This window comes from Aedes albopictus, chromosome 2 (genome assembly GCF_035046485.1).
Source record: "Aedes albopictus strain Foshan chromosome 2, AalbF5, whole genome shotgun sequence".
NCBI classification, from domain to species: Eukaryota; Metazoa; Arthropoda; class Insecta; order Diptera; family Culicidae; genus Aedes; species Aedes albopictus.
In genome coordinates, this window is record NC_085137.1 from 34,113,360 (window position 1) to 34,137,746 (window position 24,387).

The window sequence follows — 24,387 nt, forward strand, 5'->3', positions numbered from 1 at the left end:
GAAAAATCTCAAATTTTGACTGTTTGTCAACCTATAATGTGTGCATCATTGGTACAAATTTGAATTAGATTGGTACTTTTACATATGTACATATGTACTTTTTATACGCTGAAAAAAGTTATGATGGATTGACACTTTTTGGATCTTTCTGAAAAAAGTGTATTTTTTATATCAATTTCATTGAATTTTAGGTTTGATATCCAAAGATTTTCTTCTTCTGTTCTTAAGATAGCAAGAGCTAGGTTAGAGCTTTTTAGGATTAAAGGAAGAACACATCTAGTAATGTTTGTGTAGTTTTGTAATTTGAACTATTTTCCTCTCTATGGGTGAAAATATCAAACCAGTATAACTTTATTCGTCGTGAAAAAATATTACATTTATTACATCATATCAAGTACCAATATATTGTTGCTAAACGTTCAAAAATTCATTCAATTCGGTTCACTGGTTTCCAAGCTATGACAGTTATAAATATAGTTGCCTAAAAATAGTTTTTACTTGAACGCTCAAATTTGTACCAAAGACGCACATATAATAGGTTGACAAACAGTCAAAATTTGAGATTTTTTGATGCACTCAATGAAAAGTTACAGCTTGTTGAACTTTTTTGTGAGAGAAAAAAAAGTTGCCTATCCCAAACATTTCGGCCACCCCCTGTATTTGCGGTTTGAAACAACTTTTATTATGTTTGAAATTATCTAACATATGTTTGGTTGTACCATATTTTTTGTTGCGTGGTAATCTAGACCTGCATGAGAGCAACTTAGGTCAAACGAGACCACGAGATCAAGATCAACCCGGGTTCATTGAAACGTAAAACCTGACCAGCTAGAATTAAATTCCCCGTATTTCATAAACAGGTAATAAATCTCTTCGAAGCGTCACGGAATGGCATCAACGATCGTTTACAAATAGACCTACCGACTTGACTCGCACCCAGTGCAGTTATAAGCATCATCGATTCACAGAGACAATTTCTCTTTTCTGTTACCTCGGAAGACTTAAGTTCGTTAACGGTAAAACTCACCCTGCTACGTTAGCCAATTCTGATCAGCCTTTTGGTTCACAGTTGGCAATGAGTGGACAAGTTTTTTTTTCTGCATAAAGTTTTCTCAGTTAAAACTCAACCGTTTATTTCTACACTTCCATGTATCGGCAAAAATATGGTTCGAACAAATTGCTGACAAATAGGCGAAAACATCTACTCGTTCTCGCGAACTGTGGTCCCGGTCGGCATGGCGGTGACAAATGAGAGCTACACAAATTGAGATATCGAGCGAGTCGGGCCGCTGTTTGCAGCGTTTTTTTTTTTCGAGCTGCCTTCGGTCCTTCATCTATTTAAAATGCACCGATCAAGCGCGAAGAAAAAAGTAATTATTTTGCAATTAAAAATTAGCACACTTATTTTTGTTTCAATTTTAAGCTCATTGACGATGGATGACGGAGCGGAGTGATGCGGCGACGACAACGACGACGTGGCCAGCGTCGTCGTCGTCGGGACGAAAAATGGCATGCGAAAATAAATGGAGCATTTTCAGGTCAATTCACTGTGAAAAGTGTGACCTGTGCAGTGTGGGTGCAACACAGATAAACATACAGCTGTGTTCATAAAAATAGCAGTGAAAGCCGTTTCCATACAAAATGGCCAACTTTGACATGCTGTAACTTTGTTCTCCTATGAGCGATTGAACTGAAAATTTGACAGCAAACTACAAATATGAATAATATTGTTGTAGCAAAATCTGAGAATTTTCGAAGCACGTGGGAAAAATTTAAACACTATGTGAAATTGATCAAAATAATAGCAGTGTAGATAAATTGAAATGTAACTTTAACTTGAAGAGGCAAGAAATATTTCCGCACGCTATTACAACAGTTTCCAACTTAGTTACAAAATAATCTATAAGGTTGAGAATTTTGAAAATATTTTTATTCAGTAAATCAAAACGAACACTGCTATTATTTTGATAAATTTCACATAGTGTTTAACTTTCTTTCACATGCTCCGAAAATTCACAGATTTTGCTATAACAATCTTCACCGTATTTGTAGTTCGCTGTCAAATTTTCAGCTTAATCGCTCATAGGAGAACAAAGTTACGTCAAGTCAAAGTTGGCCATTTTGTATGGAAAACGGCTTTCACTGCTATTTTTATGAACACAGCTGTATGTGTAAGTAGGTGTCAGTGGAGATTTTTTTCTGGGTTGACAAATTCTATGATAAAGAAATAATAATACTGTCGTTGATCATGCTTTTCATGGTCATTCCAAATTTTTCAACAAATGCTAACGCCTTCTGTCTTGGTTATATTTTCTTAATTTTTTTCACTATTGTAGGATCATAGAGGAAATAACGTTGAAGACTAGTTTTTCACATAAAGATGTATATTTTTATGCCAAAGATTAGACTTCGACGATTTCATTTACTATGATACGCAAATGAGCTGTTGAAGCCGTCTACCCTATTTTGCAAATGCGACGCGTATGTTTGTCTGTGATGTAAGATCCACACTATTTTTCTCGGCTGAAATAGGAAGCTTTGCAGATGCGGCGGGAACATGAGTGGCACCCAGCACCATACCATATAGCTGTGACAATTGAATGCATGGTCATTGCGATTTTGCACAGCATGCATATTGCATACGGTAACGACATGGCACACGATGCAAGACTCGTATTTTTTCCTGTGAAATTGATGTGTGAAGTTTACTACTCGCTTTGTGCTCGGCGATGACTTGACGATGATACTACAACGCAACGTTGGTGAAATAGTAAACTCTGCGGTTGAAAATCTTTTCGAGGAAGTAGACCACCTCCTTGCGATAAAAAGGGGTTACCATTTGATGAGAAAACGGAAAGGTTTACACTGGGCTAGAGTTCCTCGTCCCAGCCAGAAACCTGTGACTTCTGACTTCTGCGACTGTTGAATCATTGTTCAATCATGCTGCTGCGACTGTTGAATGCTACTAAGGACTGTATCGTTAATTATAAGTACACCTTTGAGGCTCTGTATTAAAAAGACTATGCCTTATTTTGTTAACTGCTTTGTGTCTATGTGTTGCTAACGTTGTAAACAAACGATAACCTTCATTAAAAGTTACAGTTTTTCCTCAAGTGGAACAATGCGAGGGTTTACGGAGGAGAAGCGAAAATGGATTGTGACCAGGCACTGCAAGGAAAAATGATCATCGCTAAGAAAATTAGCAAAAATTGAATGTGTTAGGGTTTTTGTTGTCCAAAATGCTATCAAACGATTCGGCCTTTGGCCAGGTCAAATTTCTAACGACTGCCTTTATTTTCTTGTTGAGGCTGTGCCGCTATGAGCCTCTGGGTCTACTTCTGCTGCGATGTCCTACTGGTTTCCAATCTAACATTTGTTTGCAGATTTCGTTCCCGCTGCTGCGTAGAGTATGGCCGATCCACCTACGCTTTTGTTCCCGAATTATTGTCGCTATCGACTTTTGATGATGTCGACGATGGAACTGCATGTTGGAGATCCAATTGTGAGGCCACCATGCACAAATTATATACCGCTGGCATCTATCGATGAAGACCTGAAGCCGTTGAGTGTTCTCCACTGAAAATTTGGATTTTGGTGCGTCGACATAATCTGGTTGTTTTCCGTACATTTCTTAAGGACATATATGAGCGAATCCAAAGATGGCCGTCACAATGGCTGCCTTGCAAATACCGAAAGCACGGATCTCGTTATCTAAACAACAAACAGAGCTGAAAAAGCAATGAGTAGCCTGGCTCACTCGTGATTAACATTGAGTAGCATTTTCGTTTTCGGGAGTTTTGTGGATGATGAGATCGGTGCTCCCAAAAATGCGAGTCAAAAATGAATCTGGACGCTCTCCCATTTCACCTTAAACTCGCAAAAGCAGCCCTAGCCTTCTTGATCCGTGCACCTATGTCGATCTGGCCACCATCGGCCGCCATTTGGCTACCAAGATATTGGAAGCTATCAACATTCTCCACTGATTGCCCAGCGGCCCTAAAGCTGGAAGGGTTGACCGTGTTTACATCTAACTATTTGGTCTTCTTGACCTGCCGCCGAGGAGCGATTGGCAAGATCATCGAACTTTCTCTGCATATCAGAGCGCCGTTGATCTCTTATTCATATCATTTAGGTGCTCCATGATGATGGGCTACCACTACCGAAAGCTTTTTCGTAATTAATGAACACCAAGTAGAGTGACTCTTGGAATTCATTGATTTGGTCCAGGATGATACGGAGTGTGACAATATGGGCCACACAGGATCGTCCGGTACGGAATTCTGCTTGCTGCCGTCGGAGAGTTGCATCAATCTTTTCCTATACCCGGTTAAGAATCGCTTTGTAGAGCCGTAACGTGACCCCATGGCGCCCCTTGCAAGTATCCATATAGGCACCCCACGATAGTTGGACATTGGTAATTCGCAAAAGTTTGTCGTTGGAGTTATTCTTTTTTTTCAAATTTCTTCAAAAGTTGGATTTTGGTGTTTCGAAAAAAAAACAAATTACCTAAGGTTCCTACTGAAGATTAAGCTAAATCCCAGAAGATCTGTAAGAAACGTTTCAGTAATCATTAGACGAATAACGGACATGGAGAAAACCAGGAGGAAGACATCTCTATATAAGAAATCTCTATATGAGTTTTTGTTGAAATCTTTGGAAGTATTCCGGCTGGAATCACTGAATGAAATTTAGCAGGAATCTCTGGATGAATACTTGAGGGAAAAACTTCCAATAAAATTCATGAAGTGGAACAATTTGTGAAGACATGCCTGAAAGAATGCTTGTAAGAATTTTTGCAAAACACCTGCTAGAATTTCTGAAAGAACATATGGACCAATTTTTGAAGGAATCCCTGGAAAAGTTTCTTAAGGAATCTCTGGAGGTTTTTCAAAAAAAAAAAATCCCTAGGAGGTTGTATGAAGAAATCCGTGAAGGCATTCAAAAGAAAGTTGGTCGAATTTCTAAACACATTTATAGAAGATTCAAAAAAATCCCTAAAAGAATTTCTAAAGAAGTTGGCAGAGGTATTTAGAAACCAACTGAAGGGTTTCTTAGTAATCCTTGAATATATTTTGCAGGAATCTCTATACGAATTTCTGAAGGATACTCTGGATATTTTTTGAAGAAATTCATTGCAAATATTTCAGGAGAAACTCTGAAAAAAAATAGAAATACTCGAGTAACACGTAATACGTAATACTCGAGTAATCTAAAAAAGACACGGACACGTATAGTACTTCCAGTGAGCGAATAGCTCGACACTAGACAACGGACTAGCATGCAACGCCCAGTGGCACAGCCGAAAACTTTTCCTGACAGCTGCGGCGGGAATCGAACCCGCGTTCCTAGCACGATGCGACAAAGTGCTTGGTGACGCACGACCACGCAGCCACTTGTTCCACTTAAGCCTATATAACTCTTATATGACTAAATGTGGGCATACAAAAGTAACAAAAGCTCTTGTAAAACATGTGTTATACTCGGGTATTGGGAAATAGAAACATGAACCGCTAGAAGATTTTTTGAAGGATACTATCAAGGACTTCCTAAAGGTCCTTGAAGAAAATTTCCAAATTTATCCCTGGAAGATTAAAAAAAAATATCTATAGAAATTTCTTAAAAAACGATTATCTAATAAAGTCCTTGAAGTAAAATTGGGAGGAATCTTTCAACTGATTGCTGAATTTCGGAATTTAGATAACTTTCGAGATAAATTTCTGAAAGCCTTCCTAAAAAAAATTGTAAAAAAAATTGAGGGGCCCAGAATCAAAGGGGTGTAAGTGACCATTTTGTCGATTTTGAGCTGAATAACTATATCAAAAAATTCTTCAGATTTTAATTTTTCAGGAACTTTTTTAAGATTATTTCTTTGATGATTAGGAAACATACAATATACAATAAAGTAGAAAATTGGGTCGATTTTGAAGCTCCATACATTTTGTATGAGATGAAAAATTTGTGAAAAACTTCAAAACTCATTTACTTGAAAGTGGGTGTTTGTCATTTGCACCCCATTGCTTCTAATCCCCGTAATTTTAAAAGGAGTCTCCTGAAGATTTGTTGTTTTTTTTTTCAAGCATCCCTGAAGGAGATTCTGTGAGATGTTTTGGGGGAAATCTTTAAGAATATTTCAAATAAATCCCTAAAGAAATTAATGAAAGAAACCCAGCACGAAATTCCGAAGAAACACCTGTTGAAATTTGAAAAGGGATTTCAGGAATATTGTTTTGGGGAAATTAAAAAAAAACTCATTGATATTTTTTTCCTGGGTTAATACGACTTGAATTGTTTCTGCTAGATTTACTAGCACAAAGAAACATTTACAGGTAACAGCAATTGTATGAACTGAAAAAGCTTCGTCTGAATATGTTGCATCTAAAATACTTTTTGGCAATACATACTGTAAAATATTTCAATGAAAGCGATAAAAAACCTCGGAAGTAAAAATGTTTAGAAATTTTTAGAAATAATTTTTCACTAGAATTTCGAAAGCATATTTATTTTGCTTTGCATATTTAAAAAAATCTCAAAATAAAATAGTAGATAAATTTCCAGGTAACGCCATGGTAAATGTTCAAAATAATCTAGAGAAATAGAACGTTAAAACACATCATCAATCTTAGATACTGAATAGCAAAATCTCAGAATTCATGAAAACAGTAGCATCATCCTGTTTCATTCTAGCTTTAGTTGAGCCTTACACCTTTTCGGCGCCCCTCTGAGACTGACGCCCTTGGTGGGGGCCAACCTGGCCAACCTCACATTACGGCTCTGGATCGATCTCCGGGGTCCTGTTCGATTGCATGCTACGGAAGGCTGTTTCTATCTACTGCAATAATGTAGCTTCGGTATTGATACGGATAATGCGTCGAACTGTTGGCAGATAATGCTGAGATGTTGTTGTCAATAGCTTCCAGATGTGTCTTTCACGGGCATCGTAGCATTCATCTTGAGGCATCGTAGAGGAGACGGATGTCACCGATATTTGCGGCTTTCTTGCCTTCGTCGCCTAGGGAGTCGGCCCACGCTATTATGTCCCGCCCACATGAGCGCTACACTTCCTTCTCGACAGCCGAATAGCGTTGACGAGCTACGGCTTTGGCTCCTCGTGTTTTCACTCGCTCTATCGCGGCTTTGGCGTTCCTTCGCTCCTCTATCTTCCTCCAGGTATCATCTGTGATCCACTGCTTTCTTCGGGTGCGTAGCTCACCCAAATTATTCTCGCTAGTGGCGATGGAGGTGTTCTTGATGGCGCTGCATTGATCTTCTACGCCTCCACCTTCCGGAATATCCGCAGCACGGTTCTCCAGCTCCTCGACGAAGGACCTTTTCACCGTAGCGTCTTCCAGCCGGCGTGTGTTGAACTGGAGCCCGATTTTCTCCTCCAAAGTCTAGGCTCCATACAAATTTTAAAAAAATTATATGGACAAAACTCTACGAGGTGGGAGGGGGTCTGAGATTGCCAAAATTGGGTCTACGTGGTTTATAAACAGTCCCTTGTCGATCACCGCTTTGTAGCCCATTTCACATGATTGTGGATAAATAAATATTCCAAATGCCTAAGGTTACCCTAAATTGCTGTAATCGGAGATGCATTATAATTTGATTCGAGAACTCCATTGACACACTACTGATTTAAAAATGTCCAGTTTCTGACCCATTCACCGAAGGTACGTTGTACAATAAACTAAAGCTCAAAAGATTTCGCAGCTCAAGTATTAATCGCTGTTACCATGCACTCAGAAACCACTTTAGAACATCCTTTCCTTTCCTTGCCCTTTGTCTATCCCGTTACCCCGTGTTGATGCCACAGTCCGCTTTCATTCACTAAACGAACCGGCGGCAAAAGTGTGTTAATGTCCGTGACAATTTTAAAACAATGCTTTCTAAAGTTAGAACCATACCCGTCCGGACCCACTTCTTCATGTGTCGTCGTCACTCCGCTCCGTGCCACTCGATTTCCTCTTGTTTCGGTGTTGATCAAGCAAGAAAATGCTCTCCTGAGGAACCTTGTGGACGACGGACGGCCAGCCACCGATCGCTTAATCCCAACATCTTTAGGGGGAAGCGGTACAGAGCGAGTCATTGACGGAGTCCGGAGTCATTCGTTGAAATTTTTTAATAGATGATACTCTGTTTTGTTATTCAATATTGAACAAAAAATAAAGTTGAAATCCGTTCAAAATCCTTACTCATGGTTTCAAAAGCTTAAATTTTGAAGATTCAGAAACCACTAACGATCCATCGATCTTAACCGATCTTAAAACCTATCTTAAAAGATGGTTTTAGATGTAGGGTCTTGTACCATTTGGGCAGGTGTACCTATTTTGGGCACTTGCTGCTATAACTAAATCAATTTCCAACCCATTGACTTGAATTTTTGTACAGAGTTAGGCACGTACAGTTTCTAACTCTATACAAAAATTCAAATCAATCGGTTTGAAATTGACTTAGTTATAGCAGCAAGTGCCCAAAATAGGTACACCTGCCCAAATGGTACAAGACCCCATATCTATATAATGTGTATACCATCGAGAAAATGGATGTCAAGATGTTTGGGAGTCAAAATTGTTCTTTATTCGGAGGGCACCATTTATTCTTGAATAGAGTCATGGAGACGCAAGGTTGTTAAAAAAAGTATATGTTCAGGGCATTGATCAGCGAAACAGTGGGTACTATGAAGACTGTTAAATGGAAAGAAACAATACCAGAAATAAATAATAAATTAGTATGCACATTCTGGAACACTATTCCCTATGTGACACGGAAACACGGCGCGGCGCTAATTCCCTCCGGTGTGGAAGAACAAACACGAAGGAAATGTGAAAGCAACTCGGCAGCTGCCAGTTGGCGAAAACCCATCGGCCTCGATGACGGCCCAGCATGGCCAATGCTACTGGATGGATGCTGTAGTTACCAATAGCTATAGGCAGAGGATGGAAACAAGAGAATCCCATATAGAGGACTCAGCTCGGAGGGTAATAAATTTTCCTGCCTTTTGCGCACCCGACCCGGGTCGACTAATCCCGGCGTGTCAACAGCTTTGGCCTGGTCGATTTCAATCTTCGACCGAGTTCTTCGCGTCGGAACACGTCTTGTTCTTGTGGTCCTCGCTCGCCTTGAAGAGAGTGGCAATGAAGATGTACAAAAGAACTACACGAATCCCTGATGCTACTGTCAGGCCCAGGCCGTCGAGATTTACGAGCTGTGCAGCGCAGTGGCGCAACGTGGTTTTAAATTATGATTCAGTGAAAGTAAAACCCTAAAAATAACAAACAATTGTCACGCCACCGCATCTCCGTCGTCAGAGTTTAACGAATATAATGCATTTCCCCGGAGTGCGAACAAGACAGGTTGCAGAATGTTCTTATCCGGAAAATGCACCCGATCAACCCACCCAAAGCCAACAACCACGAAAGTCGTTTAAAACTTGTTCACACTTATTAATAATATTCGAAATGACGATCTTCGTGTAAATTACGTACAAAACAGGGATTTCCATTTGCCGCTCGAAATTAGTCGCGAAGCCGGTCACTTGACGCATGATGACTTACGACGTGAGCAATGCAGATGAAGATGAGGACGATGATCATTTTACGATATGGCGTCGTCGTCGTCGCCGTTTCGTTTTGCTTCGTTTGGGGTTTTGTCGTTTTTCAAATTTTCCGAGTGCCTTCCCGGGTCGCTTGTGACGGTTAGCGGGCGGTAGTGTAAAGTGGTAGGCAATAAAAATTTAACACCGTTTTAATTTGTTGAAAATTTACGCCGAAATGAATATTTCACTCAACACCGCATACAGACGTTGATGCAGGTGTCAGACTGTATAAGGGAGCGTTTCAAATGGGCGGTGGTCGTACCTCATCTTGGAAGAACAATGAACTGACTGATGATCTATTAAGGGGTTATAATTAACTACTGGGTGGTATGAAGTTATTCATTCTCCATATGTTTACAGAACATGTTTGGTATGGTAACGAATGAAGATTGAGTGTACAAAATCAAAAGATACATAACGCAATAACTCAAGTAATAAAGAAATATGTAATTTAAAACATGGTAGGTTGACAAAATAATTGAAATTTTGTTGTCTACATTGACAAAAACATTACGGATTCGCATGGTGTTGTGCAGGTGTATTAAACATGTTCATAATGCATACTTTACTGGATGTGCTTATTTCTAACAGATTCAACGACAGCTGCAGTAGTTATTTGTATAATAAGTTTCAGAATGATCATTTTTACAGCACGACTCGTACATTTATTCAACGAGGCTTGTCGAGTTGGATTAATACGACGACTGTGAATATTCCGTAACTTACCGGAACAATCCATTCTCAGCCATAGCAAACTACAGTAGTATCAGCTGGCATGATACGGGACCTCGCGATGCAGACGATTTGCTCCGCCAAAGCTCCACTCGTCTATAAGGTAGTATCACACTGTCCACCTCGTCATGATGCTTGTTCCCGAATAAAAAATACAGTAGAAAAACCAAACGTTGTAACAATACTATTTAGAACCATATTTTTACAATAGACACCACTGTAAAAATGAAAATACAAAAACAATAAAATGTTATGTAGACACCATACAGTAAATTGTAAATAAGATTTTTACAATATACTATACGGTTTGTTAAGTATCGTAACAATATAAAAAAATATTTTTCTCCATAAATATATTTTTGCAAAACCATACATTATTTTGTAAATGAATAGGAGGCAATCAGTGAAGTACTAGATTGAAAGTAGTGAGCTGGATTTTTGTATGGTGAGATGTTCAATTCTCTATTTTTGCAATGAATTGGTGCAAACAGCGTGGGTTATATGATTTCTTGGCTAATTTGATGCTGTTTGAGCAAAAGTTTGGATAACTTTGTTGTTGTATTATTTATTTCATGCAACTTCAACAACACAGTTACCCAAACTTTTGCTCAAACAGCATCAAATTAGTCAAGAAATCATAATACCCACGCTGTTTGAACCATTTCATTGCAGAAATGGAGAATTGGACATCTCACCATACAAAAATCCAGCTCACTACTTTCAATCTAGTACTTCACTGATTGCCTCCTATTGTTCTAAATACTGATACGTGGGTTTTAATATACCGTACATTGTATGGTACACGTATGATTTCAAACAATAAATGTACCGTAAATATATTGTTTTTAATTGTAATTTCACTACTGGTTATACATTTAATTGAATGGTTTTGTAATGGTTCTCTTTTGTTATGTTGTATTGTTTTACATTACATAAACCATATAATGTTATATTATCTTGTCATTTTCCTCCTGTTAATGGCATCTCAGGCTTACTAGCATTATAAGAATGCGCTTTGGGAATTCTCCAGAGCGTTTTGGATAACCCTTCATATATTGGATCGCCCACGTCTAAATCTGAGTAGTTTCTGATTGCATTATATTAGAATAAGCAATCAAAGTAGTCGGTGATAATCCGTGCCGCTACTGTCAGAAATGAAATTTTCATTCTTTGTGTAACCTTTAACTAAACCACACGCGTTTGACTCTACAATACATTAACAGTTGAAGCTTAGGCCCCCATGCCCCACCAGCCAGATAACCGGGTATTGCAAACTAAGCATTTTGGCAACACTTTGAGCGGCATGATGGAACTATGACGAGCGCGCTAAGTATTATTAGACCACTAATGTAGTTGCATGAAGTGGGTGACGAGGTACATAAGTATCATTACAGCAGCGTGCCGTTATTGCAATATTGAGGCTCCAGTTTGACTAAAGTTTGAAATACATAACAACTCATGGGAAAACTGTCAAAAATCGAACCCGCAAACAAACCTATATTAGAAGTCGTTTCAGTGTCCAGCCCATGATAAAGATGGCTCTACGTCAAAGATAAACTTCGTCAATCGCATTTGATTCGGTTGTGGTCGAAGGCAAATTCACATGAGAGAAGGGGCGAAAATTCCCCTAAATGCAAATACAGAAAGAATAGTGTAGAACTCATCCACTGATTTACGGTAATCTGACCTGCGTCTTTCCGGGTTGACCTACAATCATATTACTCTCATCGCACTCTACTTACCTAGCCCGCCATGAATCTGCAGTCCTTAGGACACCTGGTTTACCACTTATATTTAAACATTTTTTTTTACTTTAAATTGATGTTTCAACTTTTTCACTTTTTTCTCTTTTCTTTCCTTTCCATAAAAAAAGTCAAGAACATCAAAAAACAAAGCACGGAAACAAATCTAAAACTGAATAAATTATTAAAAATGAACGGAAAAATAATAACAAATAATAAGTGAATAGTGCAAACGTAAGAAAAACAGTATAATATATTGTTACTTAAAGATCGGATGTAAATGTATATGTTGCGGCAAGAGAGTCCATCGATGCGCCCCCCGTAATTGTTGACAACTCGATTGTGAATGTGTGAACAATACGATATGTAGAAGACAGTCTCTGATGAAATTGCAAATCATTGTTTTCCTACGGATAGACGTGAATTTGGTAGAGTAAATAAAATATAAAGAATTCTTGAATTATTGTGCTAATTATATACTAAATTACAGGCTAAAGCTTAAATCTACAATTAAAATTATTATTTGAACTCGTTGTTAACTATTAGGAGACCGATTGTAAGTAAATCATTATAAAAATCAATTGCACTATATCTAACCAATAAATATCCATTCAGCTTTAAGCTTATCACATCGGGAACAAAGGTGTATTCGCTACAAGGAACTCCGAAAAGTTCAACCCCGTAACATTCTCAAAGAATCGTTACCAAGATGCAGAAATCCTTCGTTCGGCAAACTCAATCCAAGACCCGAGCAACGCAAGAGGCGGCTAGAACTGATTTCCAGCCCTGTGTGAGTTCTGCGGATAATGCTGCCCCCGGGGTGGTAGAACAGACCTGTTTTGAGTCTTCGGTGATCGACCTCGAGCACGGGAATGACACAGATTGTGTGAAGTGCATGCGACCTAATAACGCCGAGCTGTATATGGTCCAATGCGGAACCTGTAAGTGCTGGTACCATCTTACGTGCGCTAATGTGGATGAAGCTGTACTGCGATCGAGTGATTTCGTCTGTTCAAGGTGTTTACCAAAAAACCGGCACCACCTAGAAGTTCTACGACAGGACGGACAAGCGTTTCAAGTTCACGAAGATCCCAGATCGCCCGCGAATTACAACAGCTCGAAGATGAAAGGCTTCTTCGAGAAAAGCTGGAAGAAGAAAGACTGCTGCAAGAAAAGTTGCTAGTCGAGAAGGCAATGAACGAGAAGCTAGAACGAGAAAAGGAATACTTGGCACGGAAGCATGAGCTGCTTCGCCAGCAGGATGAAGATGCGGCAAGCATACAGAGCAGCAGAAGCGGTCGAAGCCAAGCAAGTAGTCGGCAGAAAGTGGAGGCCTGGTTCAACCAACAGCTGATGTCCGTCGACTCGTCGGATAATGCTTCAAACCAGCAACAAAAACTCTCAGGCCAAACGGCAGGACCAGTAGGTTCGTCCACTCCTATGGAAACCAGCAGAATCATCGATGAAGGCCTTCTGCGAGCGCATTCCGGCACTAAACAGAATGTTGGCTCGATTCCTCGTACTACAGACAGTATTTCGATCGGAGATAGCCCGGGTGTCGAAGACGATGTAAATCCACCGAACGCTGCGAAGCAGTCGAAGGTACAGAGCCTGCCGCTAGTAAACATCCAACCCTACGTTAAAATTCTGGACGAGGCTAACCCTATGAGCTCCGAGACCGCCCTGACTAATACAGGCTGTCCACCTAGAATCATTCCAAAGTTGATGGGAAACCCTTTACCGTACACGGCATGGCAACGGGAAACGAGTGAGATGCGGAAGCAGCATTTACGTGAACACCAATGCTCTGACAGAGCGGCAGAGTTGCGGCAAAGTGAGCAACGGGAACAGGAATTGATCCATCTTTTGAAGCGATCGGAGGAACAGCGCGAGCAGGACAGGCAACGTCTGCAAGAAATCGAGGAAATACTGAAGAAACAACATGATGTCGAAGCACAGCATCGGAAGGAGAACTACGTTCGAAGGAGGCGAGAATTGGAGTTGGTCAACCGACTGAAGCTTTTCGAGCAGGAGTATGCCCAGGAGAACGCGAAGCGGGATGAAGAAAAACAAAAATATCTTGCTAAAGAACAACAGTTAATCGAACAGTTGGAGAATCTGCGCCTTAGTTACGAGCAATATCCAGCGGCGGAACAGCACCCAGCGGCCGAGCAGAATTCAGTTGCGGAAAGGTGCTCAGCAGCTGAACAGCGCCCAGCGGCGGATCAAGGCTCTGATGCGGAACATCACCCAGCGACGACCAAGCGTACACCGACGGAAAGTCCTGGGAACATCTCAGGAATAATTCAGCGAGGCGTAGCTGTAAGTACTAACCCACCAACGGCTGCGGTAAGTTCTTCCCATGTTGTACAAAATAAAACAATCCCAAGCTTTCACGATAACGATCTAAACAGAAGGACACCAAGTTCAAGTGTTGCTAACCAGGATAGGAGAGTAGGGACACCCTATACACACTATACACCTCCCGTCATGCCTCCCGTAGTAGGGCCTCCATTGATAGATTCGTTAGGGCAATCACAATTGGCGCCAAATGTGTCTCCGAATTTGAATCGTATCGCGTCCTTCAATTGTTAGCCGGTTCTGGGTCCGACTTCACAACAACTGGCCGCAAGACAAGTCATTTCTAGAGAGCTTCCGGTATTCAGTGGTGACCCCATCGAATGGCCACTTTTCATTAGTAGCTACAATCATTCCACAGCGGCGTGTGGCTACACCGAGTCTGAAAATCTGCTACGGTTGCAAAGATCGTTGAAGGGAGTCGCCAAGGACGCTGTCAGCAGTTTTCTCCTGCATCCGTCTACAGTGCAGCAAGTTCTATCAACGCTTCAGACGCTGTACGGAAGACCGGAGCAGATCGTGCACAACCTTGTCGTCAAAGTTCGAGCTACACCCGCCCCCAAACCTGAGAGGCTGGAAACGTTGATGCAGTTTGGATTAACCGTGCAAAACTTGTGTGGTCACTTACAAGCGGTGGGGATGGACAATCACCTTTCTAACCCAATCCTCCTACAAGAGCAAGTGGATAAGCTGCCGGCGAATATTGTGCCTGCAGAAAAAAATCGGAAGCGATATGTCGCTGGACTGCAGATGAACCTCCAGCGACGATCATAATATATTCATAGAGTGTAGTCTTGTTTCACGAATTGACAAAACTTCATAAAAATGAATAAATAGAGAAATAAATATTTCGCTGTAAATTGATACTTAACTATCAAATTTCAAATAATCGAGATAATACATTTAAAAAATGTATTATAATACAATGAAATTCACAAAATTTCGATAAAATCATTGAAATTTTTAAGGATCTTCGGCATGGATCAAGACAACTTTTGTTGGCTAACATACCGTAATTTTTATTTACTTCCACGATGCATTTCCCCGACGACGCATATTGAAATTAGAAGAATGGTCACAAACAAGACGAAGAGCTTTTGGAGGAGCTGATCACAATTTATTGCAAATAAATAAATACTTTTCAATAGCTCTCTGTTCCACAAAACCCAACGCCGGTCAATATAGGATGACTTTACACGCTTTAAACACTTTTTTGCGCAATCGAAGATGCCGACGTCGGTGACGACCACTATCATGGCCGTTGAGGTGTCCGTTCGACAGCATCCGTTGCCGCTGCGGATTGTTTTATGATTAGCTTCGATTTTATGTAGGTTTGGTAAGTTCAAATGCCATCAGGAGCACGCCAAAAAACGGATAAGAACGAACAAATCTAGCCAAAAATCGCTCCGGAACTCAGATTGAAAACGTAAGCACGTAGCACGGTAGCCAGCTTGAGATAAATAATGGTAGCTGGTAGCGAAACGTCAGGACTACAATGACAGTTCCATTGACGTCGCTGGAAATCGTCGCGTCGCTGGACTGTCCAGCGAATTGCAGGTTAGTGCTGCAGCGACAAGGGACACTCTCGAGTCCCTTCGAATCTCGCAGAGGGTTACGGCAAGGTGATGGTCTTTCGTGCTTGCTGTTCAACATTGCTTTGGAGGGTGTAATAAGAAGAGCGGGGATAAACACGAGTGGGACGATTTTCACGAAGTCCGTTCAGCTGCTTGGTTTCGCCGATGATATTGATATTATTGCTCGTAAATTTGAGACGATGGCGGAAACGTACATCCGACTAAAGAGGGAAGCCAGGCGAATCGGATTAGTCATTAATGTGTCGAAGACAAAGTACATGATGGCAAAGGGCTCCAGGGAGGAATCACCGCGCCCGCCACCCCGAATTCATATCGACGGTGATGAAATCGAGGCGGTTGAAGAATTCGTGTACTTGGGCTCACTGGTGACCGACGACAACGACACCAGCAGAGAAATTCAGAGGCGCATTGTGGCAGGAAATCGTGCCTACTTTGGACTCCGCAGAACTCTACGATCGAATAAAGTTCGCCGTAACACGAAGTTAACCATCTACAAAACGTTGATTAGACCGGTCGTCCTCTATGGGCACGAAACATGGACCCTACGTGCAGAGGACGCGCCCTTGGAGTTTTCGAACGGAAGGTGTTGCGTACCATCTACGGCGGAGTGCAGATGGAAGACGGGACTTGGAGAAGGCGAATGAACCACGAGCTGCATCAGCTGCTGAGAGAACCAACCATCGTCCATACCGCGAAAATCGGGAGGCTACGGTGGGCGGGTCACGTCATCAGGATGTCGGATTGCAACCCGACTAAAATGGTTCTCGAGAGTCATCCGACCGGTACAAGAAGACGTGGAGCGCAGCGAGCTAGGTGGGTCGACCAAGTGGAGGACGATCTGCGGACCCTACGCAGAGTGCGGAACTGGAGACAAACAGCCATGGACCGAGTGGAATGGAGGCGACTACTATGTACAGCAGAGGCCACCCCGGCCTTAGCCTGACCGGTAAGGTAAGTAAGCTGCAGCGACAATATCAAGTTTAACTGGGCGCTTCATCAAGAGAATCTGTCTGTAGTTGATTTGAAAGCGTTCAGTGAATACCTATATGAGGAAAGTTACAGCTGCCACAAGCGGTGTTACGAGCTTTTCCTTCGCAGCGAAACCAACGAAAGACGAGAGACCTAGGGCTAAAGATAAGGCGTTGGTTAACGATCACGCGGCCCACGAACAAAAGGATCCAGGTACAGCTGTCAACTCATACGGAGAGAGGCGAGGGCAGAATAAAAGCGGCAAATACCGATCAGGCGATGCAACCAATAGCTGTCCTGCGTGCGGTGCTCACGACCACACAGCAGCAAGCTGTGGGGCTTTCAAAAAGCTTTCGATAGACGGACGGTGGAACTTCGTCAAGGATAACAAACTCTGCCGTCGCTGTCTCGTATCCCACACGCGCTGGCCATGCGAAGGCGAGGTTTGCAAAGCTTTTGCTGGACCATTCCATTACAATACACTGTATTGTAGCTGGTACACTGTATGGTGCAGGAATGGTTTTCACCATACACCCTATGGTTGGTTTTTATCCGGGTTGTCATAGACGCTTATTAGGGGAAAGACAACCAAGGGAAATATCACTAGCCTATGTTCACACCCCCATATTCACAAATTTTTCATCCCATACAAAATGTATGCAAAATGTTTGCAAGCTCTTACCGTGACAACACAAGTTGTGGTCAGTATGGCCGTGGACAATCTTTGAACACTAAATCCTCTTTTTATACGGGTTATTTTATGCAGATCTAAAGTACACAGTGTCTAGACGCCAAGTTAGTGGTCGGTGAAGTGGAAAAAACAAAAATCCAAAAATTCACCCTTAAAATCTATACCCACCACCATCCAAAATCAGAAACAAAACTTGCAGACAATCCACAAAACCCATTCCGACAGCAGCCCAGAGCCCCAGCAAAGGGCGATGAAAAGCGGTACGCCTATAACCTCCCTGAGGAAAGCACAAACCAAGGGCCGAAACGTTGGAAGCTATTAAGCAATTCCGCCTAAAACCAATTTTTACCGGAAATAGCCAATAACAGAGGGACAATTTGTAAAAACCCTGGTCGCATTCCAAATATCTAATTTTAACATCTTTATTATGAGAGAGAGAGCTATTCATGACCCATAATGGTGCATAAGAAATGTAATAATGACAGTATCTATAGCAACGGTGGCCGGAGGGCGTTTATACAGGCGAGTAAAGGGTGGTTGCAGGGATCTCAAGGGTCCCAAGGGGTCTCAGGGGTGTTTCAGGGAGTCTCAAGAGAGGTTTAAGGGGTCTCAGGGAATTCCGGAGGGAATAGCAGGAGGTTCTAGGGGCGTTTCAGGAGGTCTTTGATGATTCCAATGGTGCTTTAGAGGGTTTCAGGACGTCAGAAGGTCTCGGGTACGTCTCAGCCAAGTTTAATGAGAGTTACAAGGTTTCAGGAGCGATTCAGGGAAGTTAAGGTTGTTTTCAGGGGTTTATCTGGAGGTACATGAAGGCCCAAGAGTTCCCTCAACCCCTCGGAAAACCCCCTTACATCTCTTGAAACGCTTTTAAAATGGATTTAATAACTCTAAACAAATCTCAACCTCCCTGAATCCCCTTGAAATTCGCATGGAATGCCTCTAAAGTACCATCTTGACCCTTGAACTCTCCAAAACACCACTAAAACTCCCTGGAACTTCCATCTTTTATGTAAGTTCTCCCAAAAATCACTGTGGAAACGGAAACCACCTTTCGAGTTTTTCGATGATGTTGTGGCCAGAGATTAGATCGAGTTGCGATGGGGATCTCGATCGAGTAGCATTGTTCGAAGGAAAAAGTGAAAAGTGACGCGTGTTTGGGGCAGTTGCGATGGGGATCTCGATCGGGTAGCGGAAAAAAAACGAAAAGTGACGCGTGTTTCTGGCAGTTGCGATGGGGATGCATTGTTCGAAGGAAAAATTTCGCCAATGCGTTTTCATGAGGACTACTGGAGTCTGGTGATATCTGCAAATTAATCTTGTAGCTCTGGTCTGGTGCTGACCTAATATTGAAGCGATAAAAATGTTACCACCAAATATCAGGCACGGCAATGGGAAGTCCTCTTTCTCCAATATTGGCTGACATCGTTATGGAGAATCTGTTGACGAGAGCATTACGAACTGCTAACATTCTTCCGCAGTTTATACGTAAATATGTGGACGATTTGTTCCTTGTGCTTCATAAAGACCAAGTGAACGCAGTGTTAGATGTTTTCAACACAATGAACCCAAGGATTGTGTTTACATCCGAGGTTGAGGTTAACTGTCAACTACCATTCCTAGATTTGTTGGTAATTAGGCTACCAGATGGCACCATCAAAACGGACTGGTATACCAAGCCTATCGCATCCGGTAGAATTCTTAACTTTTTCTCGTTCCACTCCATGGATCAAAAACTTTCGGTGGCCAGGAATTTTATCGACCGGGTCCGTAGCTTGAGCACCACTCGCAGTTCGGAACAACAAGAACAGCTGATTCATACACACCTCAGAAAGAATGATTACCCCTCAGCTCTCATCAATCGTCTATTGCGTCAGACACAGCGTATAGACACACCGGATAAACCAACCATCTATCGATCGATCCCATACATCCAAGGCCTGACACCATCCCTAAAACGAATAATACACAGCAGTGGACTCGCTGTTGGGATTTCACACAGCAACAACAACACAGTGGGGAAGCTGTATCGTAATGCTAAAGATCCGGTACCGGACATGAGCAAAAGCAACGTAATATACAGGATCGACTGTCAAAACTGCCCCGGCAAATACATTGGAATGACGGCGAATAAACTCCGCAATCGCATGTATGGACACCAAACCCATGTCAACACACTGGAACAGCATCTAGCGCAAGGGCAGCAATATACCGATCTTCCAGTACAACAACTACGGGAAAAATCAGCATTGATCAACCATTGCATCACCCACCAACACCGGTTCAACATTAGCAATCCCACTATCGTCGATATAACGTACAAGAAGCAAGCTCTGCAAGTGTTGGAAATGTGCCAGATCGCGACTACATCCAACACGGTCAACCATCGGACAGATACCGATAATCTAAGCTGTGCGTACGCACATTTACTCTCCTCTATCAAAACCCGAAGAGAGGAGGAGAGTCGTGCGTCGTCTACAAATAGTTATAATCGACCCGACTCCAACGACTACCCATCCCAACTAACACAGACAGACACAACCACCCAAACACCACACACTGTACAAATCCCTCAGTAATGTTCGATCAGCTGTTAGCTCTGGCAGTGTTGGCAAGTGTCGTGGATCCTCCTGGTGTAGACCTCCCATTTTGTACCACCCACCCACTACCTTCGAGGGTGCTGGCAGTAAAGTATGTACCCTTATATCCCGTGTTCCCAAAACTACTTCTCTAACGGCTTTAAATCCACAGTGAGACTTGTGCAGTGCAAATTCAAAAACGAGACAATCAACCGTGAGATGTACACGGGATTAGACAAAATTGATTAATTTCGAGTAAGTGTAACCTTTATGTAGTCTGTTAACCATCCTAATTAAACGAATAAACCGCAGGCCCTGAAGAAGATCCCAACATCTGGATCGAAACGTTGGCGATGAGATAAGAAAATCAACGCTTTTCTTTGACTGAAAGCCGAAATCCCCGAGAAATAAGTCAACTTCCCAGTCGAACCTCTACAAGTATTTGCAATGGCGACAAATGCACGCACATCTTTCTACACCGAAGTCCGCGAACGATACGGCGCACCGACCGTTCAGCTCCTGAAGCTTTACGCCAATAACAACACGAAACTGGGCAACATGCAAAGTCGGAAAGAGTTCCTGCTGAAATGCCGGCGGAACGGAGTTGTACCCTCACACATTCTCCACTCTCTCCGTTGCACAAACGAGCTTCTTGCATCGAGCAGTCCCTGCATCAGGAAGCTATCTTCGACAGTGTCCCGATTCCAGAAGTCACTGCTAAACATTGAGATTCAGGATACCTGTCATCGTGTGCGATCACTAAACCAAGAGCTGGATGCACTGCGAGAGCAAATAGTGAGCAACACCGATCGAGACACATACGCACACTACTTCCTAACACAAGAGTTTGCATACCACGACAACCTCCGTCGAAAATCAAAACAAACCGCACGGAAATATAGCCGTCTGATGAACAACTCCGTGGCGGTAAATCAGAGTCAACTGCCGACGGAAAACTCCAGCGCTGTTCTGAATGCCACCAACAAAACCATACCCCCAGAAACCCTCATCCTCTTGAGTCTCGGCCCCAAATTCGCTCTCCCATACACCAACATAGCACAGATGCCGTTCTTCCATTTGATCGCGGATGTCGAAAACATCCTAGCTATGCACACGGATATCGCCGTCCGGGAACAAACGAGATGTCAGATTATTAACAAGACACAAAACTTCGTCAACAAGAACAGGCCTCTCGGGACCGATCCACTGGAAAAATTCTGTCGAACCGCAAGCAACATCACCAAAAAGTTCATCAAATCAAACCCGAACATACTGATCACCGAAGCTGACAAGGGGAACCGTACAGTCATAATGCATCTGGATGACTACGACAGCAAGATGGCACAGCTGATCGGGGATACCAGTACATATCAGCAGGTAAACTCGGATCCAACGAGCCGGTACGAACGGGGAAACAACAACATCGTCAGGAGACTGTACGCGCTACAGCTGATAGATGCCCGAACGAAACACAGACTCACAAGCTACAACGCTGTGTGTCCTCGTATATACGGACAGCCGAAGGCACACAAGCCGAGCTTACCGCTCAGGCCAGTGGTTCCCAACACAACATCTCCTACGTACCATTTGAGTAAGTTCATAGCTGACATACTCCAAAATTCTTTCAAGAGTCAGTATAATGCCGTGGACTCGAAAACGTTCTGCGCATACGTCAATCAATTGACAATACCGACAGACCACGTACTGGTGTCTTTTGATGCAGTATCGTTGTTCACCAACGTTACTAAAGACGTCGTCATCCACGACATCATTATGATGTGGAACGAGATACAGGTTAATACGAACATAAACCTGGATCTTTTCCTGGAAATTGTGGACTTCTGCATAAGTGGCAGTTTCTTTTGTTTCCGCCAAAAATTCTACCACCAAATATCAGGCACGGCAATGGGAAGTCCTCTTTCTCCAATATTGGCTGACATCGTTATGGAGAATCTGTTGACGAGAGCATTACGAACTGCTAACATTCTTCCGCAGTTTATACGTAAATATGTGGACGATTTGTTCCTTGTGCTTCATAAAGACCAAGTGAACGCAGTGTTAGATGTTTTCAACACAATGAACCCAAGGATTGTGTTTACATCCGAGGTTGAGGTTAACTGTCAACTACCATTCCTAGATTTGTTGGTAATTAGGCTACCAGATGGCACCATCAAAACGGACTGGTATACCAAGCCTATCGCATCCGGTAGAATTCTTAACTTTTTCTCGTTCCACTCCATGGATCAAAAACTTTCGGTGGCCAGGAATTTTATCGACCGGGTCCGTAGCTTGAGCACCACTCGCAGTTCGGAACAACAAGAACAGCTGATTCATACACACCTCAGAAAGAATGATTACCCCTCAGCTCTCATCAATCGTCTATTGCGTCAGACACAGCGTATAGACACACCGGATAAACCAACCATCTATCGATCGATCCCATACATCCAAGGCCTGACACCATCCCTAAAACGAATAATACACAGCAGTGGACTCGCTGTTGGGATTTCACACAGCAACAACAACACAGTGGGGAAGCTGTATCGTAATGCTAAAGATCCGGTACCGGACATGAGCAAAAGCAACGTAATATACAGGATCGACTGTCAAAACTGCCCCGGCAAATACATTGGAATGACGGCGAATAAACTCCGCAATCGCATGTATGGACACCAAACCCATGTCAACACACTGGAACAGCATCTAGCGCAAGGGCAGCAATATACCGATCTTCCAGTACAACAACTACGGGAAAAATCAGCATTGATCAACCATTGCATCACCCACCAACACCGGTTCAACATTAGCAATCCCACTATCGTCGATATAACGTACAAGAAGCAAGCTCTGCAAGTGTTGGAAATGTGCCAGATCGCGACTACATCCAACACGGTCAACCATCGGACAGATACCGATAATCTAAGCTGTGCGTACGCACATTTACTCTCCTCTATCAAAACCCGAAGAGAGGAGGAGAGTCGTGCGTCGTCTACAAATAGTTATAATCGACCCGACTCCAACGACTACCCATCCCAACTAACACAGACAGACACAACCACCCAAACACCACACACTGTACAAATCCCTCAGTAATGTTCGATCAGCTGTTAGCTCTGGCAGTGTTGGCAAGTGTCGTGGATCCTCCTGGTGTAGACCTCCCATTTTGTACCACCCACCCACTACCTTCGAGGGTGCTGGCAGTAAAGTATGTACCCTTATATCCCGTGTTCCCAAAACTACTTCTCTAACGGCTTTAAATCCACAGTGAGACTTGTGCAGTGCAAATTCAAAAACGAGACAATCAACCGTGAGATGTACACGGGATTAGACAAAATTGATTAATTTCGAGTAAGTGTAACCTTTATGTAGTCTGTTAACCATCCTAATTAAACGAATAAACCGCAGGCCCTGAAGAAGATCCCAACATCTGGATCGAAACGTTGGCGATGAGATAAGAAAATCAACGCTTTTCTTTGACTGAAAGCCGAAATCCCCGAGAAATAAGTCAACTTCCCAGTCGAACCTCTACAAGTTAGAATAAAGTAACTGCAGCTCACAACAATCAATGAGAAAATAATTGGCTGAATTACCACAACGGCCGTCGATCACAGGTACTCTTAAAAAAATACATAATTCGAAAATAGCTATTTAAGCTTCAAAGTTTATTCTCCGTCTACTTTAATTTCATTACTGTGAGAAGCGCGAGACTATATTTGTGAGTCGGTCGGTTTTCTCGATAGAGAGATGGGGACGCGAATGTTGAATTTAGAATCAGAAGCACGCGATAACTTTCGTGGGCAGGTCGGTTTTCACGGTTAAGTAAACGATCAATGCGGTGACGCGTATAATATTGAACTATCGTTGACGTATGTACAACCCTTACTATCGCGACCAAATAAATCATAATCGTGATGAAGACCGTGACGTGTATTTTCATTTAACTAGTGGATCATATCACCTACCAAAGGTGGCTCCAAGATCCATACCATACCCTACCCTACTAACAAATACTCCTTCCCGAGACAACTGTGGGAATGCTGTGGATTCCACGGTTTCTAGTAACAACAGTTGTCGAACTAACATTGCTTCGCTTCCCCGATGACCGTGAGGACGTGGCCGGCGCCGTTAT

The 24,387-nt window shown here is 42.4% G+C and overlaps 3 protein-coding genes across 10 annotated transcripts in view; all 3 read left to right on the plus strand.

Annotated features, from left to right (window-relative positions):
* The window catches only part of LOC109621391 (forkhead box protein D3), an 85,008-nt gene that overhangs the window by 41,440 nt on the left and 19,181 nt on the right, over positions 1 to 24,387 (plus strand). The window lies entirely within an intron of this gene.
* Positions 19,068 to 21,135, plus strand: LOC134288873 (uncharacterized). 3 transcript variants are annotated; one of them, XM_062854792.1, is made up of 3 exons: positions 19,068 to 20,370; positions 20,431 to 20,513; positions 20,571 to 21,135. In XM_062854792.1, exon 1 carries the CDS (start codon positions 19,071 to 19,073, stop codon positions 20,256 to 20,258), a length of 1,188 nt encoding a protein of 395 aa, XP_062710776.1. In that variant the 5' UTR covers positions 19,068 to 19,070; the 3' UTR covers positions 20,259 to 20,370; positions 20,431 to 20,513; positions 20,571 to 21,135. The 3 variants fall into 3 exon arrangements, with proteins under 3 accessions (XP_062710776.1, XP_062710775.1, XP_062710774.1); XM_062854791.1 differs by having other exon boundaries at positions 19,068 to 20,513; XM_062854790.1 differs by having other exon boundaries at positions 20,431 to 21,134.
* LOC134288874 (uncharacterized) lies at positions 21,335 to 23,785 on the plus strand. Of its 3 annotated transcripts, XM_062854795.1 has the most exons (3): positions 21,335 to 23,463; positions 23,524 to 23,606; positions 23,664 to 23,785. In XM_062854795.1, the coding sequence occupies exon 1, from the start codon at positions 21,366 to 21,368 to the stop codon at positions 23,349 to 23,351; it is 1,986 nt and encodes a 661-aa protein (XP_062710779.1). In that variant the 5' UTR covers positions 21,335 to 21,365; the 3' UTR covers positions 23,352 to 23,463; positions 23,524 to 23,606; positions 23,664 to 23,785. The 3 variants fall into 3 exon arrangements, with proteins under 3 accessions (XP_062710779.1, XP_062710778.1, XP_062710777.1); XM_062854794.1 differs by having other exon boundaries at positions 21,335 to 23,606; XM_062854793.1 differs by having other exon boundaries at positions 23,524 to 23,785.